Source organism: Rissa tridactyla, unplaced genomic scaffold (genome assembly GCF_028500815.1).
Source record: "Rissa tridactyla isolate bRisTri1 unplaced genomic scaffold, bRisTri1.patW.cur.20221130 scaffold_29, whole genome shotgun sequence".
NCBI lineage: Eukaryota > Metazoa > Chordata > Aves > Charadriiformes > Laridae > Rissa > Rissa tridactyla.
The window spans coordinates 3,172,525-3,183,214 of NW_026529507.1; the positions used below are offsets into that span (position 1 = coordinate 3,172,525).

At 51.2% G+C, this 10,690-nt stretch overlaps 1 protein-coding gene across 1 annotated transcript; it reads right to left on the reverse strand.

Moving 5' to 3' along the window:
- Positions 1-9,509: 9,509 nt before the first annotated feature.
- On the reverse strand, positions 9,510-10,037 carry LOC128903384 (olfactory receptor 14C36-like; the record flags this gene model as incomplete). The annotated part of the gene is made up of 1 exon (XM_054187401.1): positions 9,510-10,037. A coding segment is annotated over one exon (528 nt), but the record flags the coding sequence as incomplete, so codon positions are not given.
- Positions 10,038-10,690: the final 653 nt, after the last annotated feature.

Here is a 10,690-nt window from a genome sequence, read left to right on the forward strand (position 1 = left end):
ATCCTATGCCATTTTTCACAGAACCCCCGGCGTGGCCTTCATCCTGCCAGGAAGTACTTGGTTCTGCTCCTCAGCTTGAGCTCTGCATTGTACAGGCTGAGCGTGCAACGGGCATCAGGAGACTTGTCTGTCTGCTCCGGAGGAGTCAGTCTTGCTGTGCACCAACAGGAAAATGGGAACCAGGATCGATCTCTGCTTAAATCTGCTCCTGTGATCAAAGAGATTTTGGCATTGACTCTCCAAATTCACCCTACTGCAGAGCAGAGCTGTACGGATCTTCTGTTGTTTATTTTACTCCTGTTGTCCCCCTCACCTCTGAGGAGTGTTTTCTGAAGGAAGACATCCTTGACATTTCTATCCTGAGAGTCCTGGGATGCAAAGGGACAGACCATTAGTGCTGAGTGAGGACAGCTGGTCTGCCCATCAGCCTTGCTCCCAGGTGCCCTGGTCTCTCACAGCTGCAGGATGATCACACTCAGCTGTTCTTCTGAAAGGAAACTGGGTACTGCTGGGAGCAGAGGAATCCACTTTCAAAGTGCAGATCTCTAAACTCCCCTCCCTTGGACCAGCTGTGCACTTCTGTATGCCCTGAAGAGGGGGCGTCCGGCAAAAAGCGTCAGCTTTATCCTCACCCTATGGGCTGTATCACCCAGAGACCCACAGGGTCCTGTGCTCCTGCGGACTTCAGGGCCAGTTGCTGAGCTGCACCTGAAAACCCCACCCCCAGAGAGCCTGAAAACAAGAACAGCAGCAGCAGGGATGGGTGGAGAAACAAGGAGAAAAGGCCCAATGTTTCTGCCATGGGGGGCAAGGCCAGGGAGGGAGGGACAGGTCACCAGAAGAGTGTCCTGTGCTGGAGCTCTGCCTGCAGGGGAGGCAGCTCCTGCCCTGCACCCTGTGGCCTTGAGGGCAGAGGCTCTTCTGGGTGGGAGAGGAGAAAAGCACGTTCAGTGAAGGGCTGACAGGGAGGTGCCCAAATTCCCCTCCCAGCCTTCGCTGCCAGCACTTTCCTCTCATGCCCCGGCCACGTCTCTGCTGCCTGGAGCTGTTGCTCTGTGCCCATCTCCTCCCTGTCCGTGTTCACAGAGCCCATCCCACCCGCTGGGTGCTCAGCTCTGCCCTGCAGACACCTCCTGGTAGCAGGGCACTGCCCAGGAGCATCTCTGTGTCAGAAAGTCCTAAGAAGCAGGTGAGATAGATGCCGAGATCACAGAAATGATGATGCTTTCTGTAGAGAAAGGAATGGGTAAAGGCACTTTTTCAGGTTCCTCACAGACCTACTGGTTTCCCGTTGTAACGCTGTAGGAGTTGCAGTCTCTTGTGCAAGCATCACAGCTCCATTGCTGTGATTGCAAACATCACAGCTCCCCAAGTACAGGTCCTCCTTCCTACCCGTTTTAAAAATGGGTGCAATGTTTGCCTTTTTCCAGTCCCTGGGGACTTCACCTGACTGCCACGGCTTTTCAGATATCATGGAGAGCGGCTTGGCAACTCCATCAGCCAGTTCCCTCAGGACTCTGGGATGCATCTTGTCAGCCCCCATAGACTCCTGCATGCTCAGGTTCCTCAGGTGGTCACAAACCTGATCCTTTGCCACAGTGGGGGGGACTTGGCCCCTCAAGTCCCTACCTTGAGGTCCATCCACTCGAGAGGTGTGGGAAGAGAGGTTGCCAGGGAAGACTGAGGCAAAACTGTTGTTGAGTACCTCGGCCTTCTCCTCGACCATTGTTACCAGTTTGCCAGTCTTGCTCATCAGGAGGGGTACGCTTCCTTTGACCTTCCTTTTCTGGCTGACGTATCTATAGAAGCCCTTCTTATTATTCCTTGCCTCCCTTGCCAAGTTCATCTCCAGCTGCGCCTTGGCCTTCCTGACCCCATCCCTACGCTCTTCCCAGGATACCTGTCCCTGCTTCCACTGCCTGTGCATTTCCTTCTTGCCCTTTAGTTTGACCAGCAGGTCTCTGCTCAGCCATGCGCATTGCTCAAGGCTTTATCCATGGGGATTATCTCCACCCCAGCCACACCCAGTGCACTGAATCTCCCCTTCCATATCATTCCTGGTCGCATCTCTGTCTCATTCCCTGTCCATTGCAGACCAACCATCTGCAATATAAATGTGGGCACCACATGAACTCCTCCTGGGGCCTTTGACAAGCACTTAGACCTCAAAGAGCAGAGAGGTGCCTCTAGGAGGTCCTCCTCTTCCCAAGATATGCTTCCTCAACTGGTGTCTTTAGGACACATGAGTGGTAAATGGAGCTGTCAACCAGCTGCCAACCAGCGCCCCCAGATCCCTTTCTGCAGGGCTGCTTTCCAGCCACTCCTCTTCCAGCCTATACTTGTGGCCACCATTATTTCATCCCTGGTGTAGAATGCACCATTTGTTCTTGTTAAACATGCTGAGAGTTGCCTTCTCTGGGTCACGCACACAGGTGCTAAACCGAACAGGGCCCAGGAGCCAGCATCTCTGTGCTGCCCCACAATGCCCCAGTATGTCCCAGCACGTACCCTCAGTAAGTCCATGTTGACTGCATTTGAAGACAATTTTTTCTTTTTGGTGCCAAGAAATGTCACCCAAGAGGACACTAACTGGTGGCACACTCCTCACCAACGTGAGCTTGTACAGCCAGTGAGTTGTTCCCTGAATTGCATTTTTGGCCTCATTCAAAGCTGGGTGCAACACTTGCTTGTCCTCTCTCACAAGAGACCTCTGCTAACCCAATGACTTTTCAAAAGGGATATTCCAAAGAAATGTCAATCTTGTTCTGTAACTTCACTACCACTATTTTGCCTGTAATCCTACGTACATAATTTCTCATATCTTTCATACATTTTCACCTGTCCAAATACAATGACCATTTCTAAAGTCATCTTTCCAGGTGCAGACTGTCTAGACAGGGGCCTTTTCTATTATATTCCCATTTTCTCCTTCCCTTACTCTTTCTTCATTCAGGTTCCTGTCACCCATCCAGCTGCTGCTTTGAGCTTCACATGGTTAAAGGTCTCCCCGTCTTTCAGTAGTCTAATTATCTCCTGTAGCCAACTCTTTAACTATGTTTATATCAACCTTTCTGTACCTACCTATCTAAAGCATTTCTCATAAGATTACCCCTTGCAGAAAAGCAACCTCATTAGAGGCAGCATGTACTTAGCATATGGCCGCAGAGGGTGTTTTATTGTTTATCAAACACGATCCGACATGATCAGGCTTTACTTTTCTTTGCTTGCAAAGAGGAGAAACCCTTCTGTGCCTGGGTGCAGCCAGGTCTCTAAGGAGAGCCAGAGGGAGCTGGTGCAATGGAGCTGTAACATCCAGCTGCAGAGATCGGCGGCGAAGTCTGATGGAAGGAAAATGATGTAAATCCCAACTGGGCAATGACAGAGATGGTGGGGTTGGGGTGGGGGTGAGGAGCAAGGATGTCCACACAGTGTCAGACCTCAAGGGACTGCTTTTCCTAGCCATCCAGACCTCCTGAGGAGACCCTCTGGATCAATATCAGTTGCAGAAGACTTCTATCACCTTTTCAATAGACTGAAATGTAAATTAAAAGAAACCCTTTAAACTAAAAAAAAAAATAATTTATTAGGTTCTGATTGAAATCTTCCTTCTTAACTACACTATGAAAGAACTCCAATTAGCTGTAGAAGTCTTGAAGACTTGAAGGAAATTGAAGGAAGAGAAATAGGTCTTTAGGGCTTTCTGTACTTCAATGAGCCCCATGGTGTATTTAGCTCTGAGTCCACGAACCTCAGATACTGAGAGAAGATTGAAAACACTGCTCAAGAAGTCAGAGGCAAAACTCAAAGTACCTGGAAGCATTAATGGGCCCCACTGAGGGCCACTACTGACAAAGTCTCCCCATGGACTCGTTAGAGGAGATAGCTGGAGGCTGTGATTGCAGGAAGGCAAAGGCACAGTGCAGGTGGCTGTAAAGCTGTTGCTTTGTTTGATGAAGCAGAAGGGCCAAACCTGACCCTCAGGCCCTGGGAAGGCAGATCCTGCCCCTCAGGTGTGGCTCAGGGCTCTTCCTGGGGGCAGTGGGGTGTGAGGGTGAGCAAGGCCAAGGGTAGGGAGACTGTGCAACACCTCCCTCCTTCCCCATGCAACCGTGAAGCAGAAACCAAGCCCAGAGCCGCAAAATAAAGTTTCTTCTGGTGGGCCTTGGTGGCAGAGGCAACTGCCATAGCCAAGGGGACAAAGACCTTGGTGCTGTTGGGCTTTTTAGCCTGGCCAGAGCCCTAGGCCACCTCTACTGCAGAGTGACCATCACTGTCCCATGCCTGTGCCTCTTTCCTTGTAGGCTGCAGGCACCCATCGTGCTTTCCCACATCGCTCTCACCCTGGCATTTCCGTATCTTTTCTGATGTCTCTCCACTCTCACCGGCTGTTCCTTGAAACACAAAGCCATGGGCTAATACAGACTCCCTCTGGGTGACCTCTTGCACCACAGTGCAACCCTTTGACTGAGATTTCTTTTTCCTCACATGCAGTCCAAACCTTCCAAGCTGCAGTTTCTTGAGGTTTCCTTCTCTTCCTACTACCAAGAAAAGCTCCACCGCCTCTGAAGCCACCCTTCAAGCAGGTGCAGGCTACTCCTAGAGAGCCCTGGGCCTCCACTTCAAAAGGTACAGAAGCCCAGCTCCCTCAGCTTCTCCACAAAGGCCTCAAACGCCATCCTGGCCAATGTCCTTTGGAGCTTCTCCACTTCCTCCTCCTTCCTTCAGAACAGAGAGCCCCACACACAGACACACTACACCAGATGTGTCCACAACAGTGCTGGGTCAAGGGGGATGATAAGTGCCTTGTCTGGGTGGCTGTGTGCCCCCTAATGCAGCCCTGTGTGCAGCTAGTCCAGTTCACGGTCCGCATGTACCACTGGCTAAAGTTGCATCCCTCGTAATGCCCAGGACCTTCTCCTCGGGGTCAGTCCTCGGCCAGTCAGGTCAAAGCATGCCCTCATCTCTGGGGTGATCCTGCCCCCAGGAAAGGTCTGACCACTTCTCCTTGTAAAACTGTGTGAGTTTTCCATTTGCTGAGTCCCAGAGTTTATCAGGGTCCCCCAGGAATGAAGCTCCATTGGGCCAGTCGTTCATGTGTGCCTGCAGATGGCTCTCCCTGACATGTGCTGCCTCTGACAAGATAACAGCATGAGGAATCGCAGGACACTACAGATAATCAAAGGAGGCACTTGATCAATGCCATTGTTCACCAAGGTACACATTCCCATGGTGAGAAGCTCGGAAACACCAAATGAAAGTACAAAGGAAGCCAAACTAGGACCATGGAGGAAAGGGTAAACAGAGGTGGGCTATTTGCCCATGGGAGGGTACAGGGATGGTCAAGGGGAAAAACTTTTGAGTGGGAAAAGAGGGAAAAAGAAACGGTGAAACAATGGAAAGGATCAGGGCTGTTTGGGGGGACCTGCCAAGCAGCCCTGCATCTGAGCAACCATGCCTGGAGTGCGACAAGAAAGTCCCTGATCGTCTGACCACACTTTCTGGTTGACTTCCACGGTCACCAGGAACCTGACTGATTTCCCTCCCCTCATGAAGGAAAGATGGTGGATTGAAACGCAGAATCGTTCATGCTGGAAGGAAGCTGAGGAGATCTCTAGACCACCCTCCTGCCCACAGCAGGGTCAGCTACGGGGTCAGACCAGGTTGCTCAGGGCTTCCTTCATTTTGGGCTTGAAAAGCTCCAAGGATGGAGATGACACAAGCTCTCTGGGAAATCTTCTCCAGTGTTTGCCTGTCTTGACAGGGAGAAAGTTTTGCTCATTTGTTTCAGCTGATGCCATTGGCCCTCATGCTCCCATCACACACAACAGTGAAGAGCCTTTGTCATGGTTTTCTTGATGCTAGCCAAGAAGATGTGGGAAGGCTGATATTAGGTCTCCCCAAAGCCTTCTCTTGTCCAGGCTTTGCACCTCTGCAGCAAGGTGGCCAATGGCTTTCTGGGCTACACTAGGAAGAGCACTGCCAGCAGGTCGGTGGAGGTGATCCTTCCTCTCTACTCAGCCCGGCTACAATTTGTCTTGCCCATTTCCCTCGGTGTTTGCTACCCTACTGCCTTCACTTAGAGGTGGTGGTAGGGCTTCAGGTTACTGGCTGTAAATAGGGTAAAGGCCTCTCATGAATGTTTTCACAGTCAGTGTCACAGAAGTCTAAATATCCTCTGAACAGACCTTACCTCTTCAAACCTTCCAACCCCTACTGTTCTGCGATGCTGATTCTTTGATTCCATTGTCATTGCCCAGAGGGGCTACCACAGATGTAGACTGCTCCAGGGCAGGTATTGATATTTAGGCCGATCAATGATGTTGTTGCTTTAATGTTTTTTTGTTGTGGTATATGCTGCTGTTGTTAGGGAAATCACACAAACACTTGAAGGACAACGGAAGGGCTACCACCTCCGTGGCCCTCCAGTGAGCTGGCTCCTGTTTGCCCCTGTCTCACTGTCACTGGTCAGGGTGTGGTGTAAAAGGTGCTGAGCAGAGCAGGACAATCACTTCTCCTGGCTGTGCTCCTGCTCATACAGCCTCAGATGCTGTTGGCCGCCTTTGCTGCTGGCTCTTGTTTGGCCTGATAAAACTCAAGGAGCCCCAGGGCCATTTCCACAGAGCTGCTGCCCAGCCACGCAAAATGATCCAAAATGGATCAGAGCAGCCCTGCTCTGACATCAGCCTGGTCTCTCAACATCCTTGGATTCATCCTGTCTGGTCCAATGGACGACCAAAGGTTGACCTAACACATGTAGTCCCTGACTTGATCTGCATCCACTGCTGGATTTCGCATGGGGTTCTGCCTCTTAGGCACACAGACCTGGGAGACCTTGCTGGTGAAGACGCAGGCCAAGAGTACCTCGTACCTATCTACACCTACTCTCTGCAAATTCAGCCGTGACCACACATTATCTTTGTTTATTCTTTAGCTGCTCCTGAAGGAGTACCTGCTCATTGTTGTGCCCTTCAAATCCCTTGCAAGTGTCAACTCTACAGGAGCTTTGGTTTCCCAAAACCAACCATATTCCTCAATTCCTCCTTTGTTTTCATCCTGGCATCCACCTCTTCATGCTTCCTTTTTTCTCTGGGGCTTCCCCATGAGTGTCTGGTTTCCCCCAGCTCTTCTTCTGGTAGCTCTGCTTGTTGTCCTGACTATGGGTATGACCACACTCTCGCACTTGAAAGACACTGTCCTTGCAGACCACTGTACTGCAGACCCTCTGCTGCCCTTCTGTGCTGCTCACGTGGGCTCCCCCAAAAAAGTCAGAAGACTAGGCCAAAGTCTGCTCCTCTGAGGTCTGTCATCTGCATTCTTCTATTCTCCTTCTCCTTGGGAGGTGAGACCCCACTATTTCGTGGTCGCGACAGCCAAGGCTGGCACTGGTTTTCATAAAACTTGTGGATACCAGTGCTGATGGAGTGAAAGATGGAGCTACAGACTGCAGTGGAGAAAACTCGGACTTGAACAAGGCTGCTGTCGTCCCAGGTGGCTGAAGAGAGAAATGTGGGTTGGGACAAGGACTGCCCATAGAGTGTCTGACATTTGGGGTCTTTACTTGTCTGTATTTTCAGCCTCCATTGGAGATGACGGCTTTCAATACCATTTGGAGATTGCCGCTATCACTTAATGTGTAAGAAAAGAAATGAAGAAAACTGGAGCAAAAGGAAAAACCTTTCTTATTGTTTTCTATTACTGCAATATTTTAACTTCTGAAATTTCTCTGATTAACCAGAAAACAACTAAAGAGTCAAGAAAATCACGCCTACAGGCTTGGCTTGTGGGTGAGTTTTGCATGTTAATGAGCCCTCTGGTGCCAAGTTCCTGAACTGCAGATCCTGAAAGCCCAAGCCTCTGGAGAAGTAGAAGTCAGCAGCAAATCTCCAAGTTTCTGAGGGTGCTACTGGGCCCCAGCGAGGCTAATCAGTGGAGAGAGACCATGGAGGGAATGACCAGGAAAGGGAACCTCGCTGGGAAGGGAACCTGTGGCTGGTGACGCAGGAAGTCAGGGGCATTGGTTACAGGTTGAAAATCAAATCTGGAGGTTCTTGTGAAAGCCCCTGATGTGTTCCATCAAGCAGGATGTTCAAGCGCTGATGGCCGTCCCCCAGCAATGGGGATCCTTTCCCTCATGGGATGCTCAGGGCTGCTCCTGGGGGCAGGGAGGTGTGGGGGTGTGCGATGCCGAGTGCAGGACAGCGGTAGGAGTCCTCCTAGGCTCTAGGCAGTGAGTGGGTGGGTGAAGAGGCAAGAAAGCCCTGGAGCTGTAGTGACCTGGTGTCTTCTCAGGCACCTCAATTGAAGATAAGTTAGCCACAGTAAAATACACAAGGATCTGGGCAATCCCAGCCCCCACAAAGGGCCCCCCCAAAGTCCCCTCCCCCCCTGAAAGGAGAGTGGGATCCCACCAGAGGCTGCCCTACACTGTCCTATGCCGGTGACTACTTCCCTGTACCCTTGAACTCCTTTGCAAGTGTTCTAGCTCTGTGTGAGCCCTGGCTTTCCTAAATCCAACTCTATTTCTGAATTCCTCCCTTTTTTTGGTGTTGTGTTGTGTTGGTTTTGGTTTTTTTAAATCCTTGCTTCCACGTCTTGCATGTTTCCTTTCTTCTATGGAGCTTCCCCGTGACTTTACTGTTTCCCCAAGCTTCTCTCCTGATAGCTCTGCCTGTTGCCCTGATGATGGTTCTGCACACTCTCATACTTGAAGAACTGCTGTACCAGGCTCTGCTGCCCTTCTGTGCTGCTCACACGGGCTCCCCCCTAAAAAGTCGCAAGACTAGGCCAAAGTCTGGTCCTGTGAGGTTTGGCATCTGGCAGGAGAATAAACTTTCTCCTTCCCTTTGGGAGGTGACCTAACAAGGTCATGATCACAATAGCTAGGGCTGGTTGCTGATGGTTTTCACATCCATGTCCAGCTCTTAGAATGATAGAATCATAGAATCTGTTAGGTTGGAAGGGACCTTGAAAGGTTATCCAGTCCAACCCCCTTGCAGTAAGCAGGGATATCTTCAACCAGAGCAGGTTGCTTAGAGCCTCATCAAGCCTAGGCCTTGAATGTCTCCAGGGATGGGGCCTCCACCACCTCTCTGGGCAACCTGTGCCAGTGTCTCACCACCCTCAGTGGAAAGAACTTCTTCCTAATGTCTAATCTAAACCTACCCTGCTCTAGTTTAACCCATTGCCCCTCATCCTATCGCTACATGCCCTTGCAAACAGCCCCTCCCCAGCTTTCTGATAGGCCCCCTTCAGGTTCTGGAAAGCTGCTATAAGGTCTCCCCAGAGCCTTCTCTTCTCCAGGCTGAACAACCCCAACTCTCTCAGCCTCTCTTCGTAGGAGAGGTGCTCCAGCCCTCGGATCATCTTCGTGGCCTTTCTCTGGACCCGCTCCAACAAGTCCATGTCCCTCTTGTGCTGTGGGCTACAGAGCTGGACACGATACTCCAGGTGGGGTCTCATGAGAGTAGAGTAGAGGGGGAGAATCCCCTCTCTGGACCTGCTGAGTGTGAGCAGGAGAGCTTGAGGATCTGGGGGATTTCACAGAAGAACTGGTCCAGGGCATTGCCCTGGCAGAGGGGCAGGGAAAATGTATTGGCCGTGTGCAGGAGAGCATTGAGAAACCCACTGCCCCAGGCAGCTGCTGCCATGTGGACACAAGCTCTGCTGCCCAGGAGGGTCCCGTAGTGCAGGGGTTTGCAGATGGCAACGTAGCGGTCATAGGCCATAATGGTAAGAAGACAGAACTCTGCTGTGAGAAAGAACATATAAAAGAAGAGCTGAGCAGCACATCCTGCATAGGAGATGTCCCTGGTGTCCCAGAGGGAATTGGCCATGGATTTGGGGACAATGGTGGAGATGGAGCCCAGGTCAAGAACAGAGAGGTTGAGGAGGAAGAAGTACATGGCGGTGTGGAGGCGGTGGTCACAGGCGATGGTGGTGATGATGAGGCCGTTGGCCAGGAGGGCAGCCAGGTAGATGCCCAGGAAGAGCCCGAAGTGCAAGAGCTGCAGCTCCCGTGTGTCTGCGAATGCCAGGAGGAGGAACTGGGTGATGGAGCTGCTGTTGGACATTTGTGCACTCTGAGCATGACAAGAAAGAGCAGTTGACAAGATAAGGAAGGCTTCGTTGAGCCAATCCTATTCTCTTTACCAAAATATCCCTGCAAAATGACTTCTCTTCCTTTGGAATAATTTCATTCAGTTCCTTTTTGTGAGATCAGGCTTGTGCTGCTGCGGGCACTTTCTTTGCAGGAGCACAAATCCTTCTCTTTCCCATTGCCTTTAGCCTGAACACTGCTGAGCCCTGAGGGACAAAAGGGCTCTCTGTGCCCTAGTGCAGAGTCAGGAGAGCTGCTCTGCTCACCAGTGACCTGCTGGGCACCACCCAGGTGTCCTGTGCTTGCACTGCTCTCCCTGTAAGAATGGTCTCCCTGACAACGTACTTGAAGATGAAATTCGCCTTTTGTGAGTGTGGAAGGTTTAAAGAGTCATAGACTCATAGAATCATTTAGGTTGGAAGGGACCTTCAAGATCACTGAGTCCAACCGTAAACCTCCAGTTTCAAAGTCGGTTTCTCCCGTCTGGTTTCTCTGTCCCTGTGCAGCGGAGCAGAGAGGGATGCAGCCGGGTGGAGTGGCTCTCTGCTGCCTGGAGCTGCCCCTGCCAGGAGCTGCTGCTCTGTGCCCACGTCT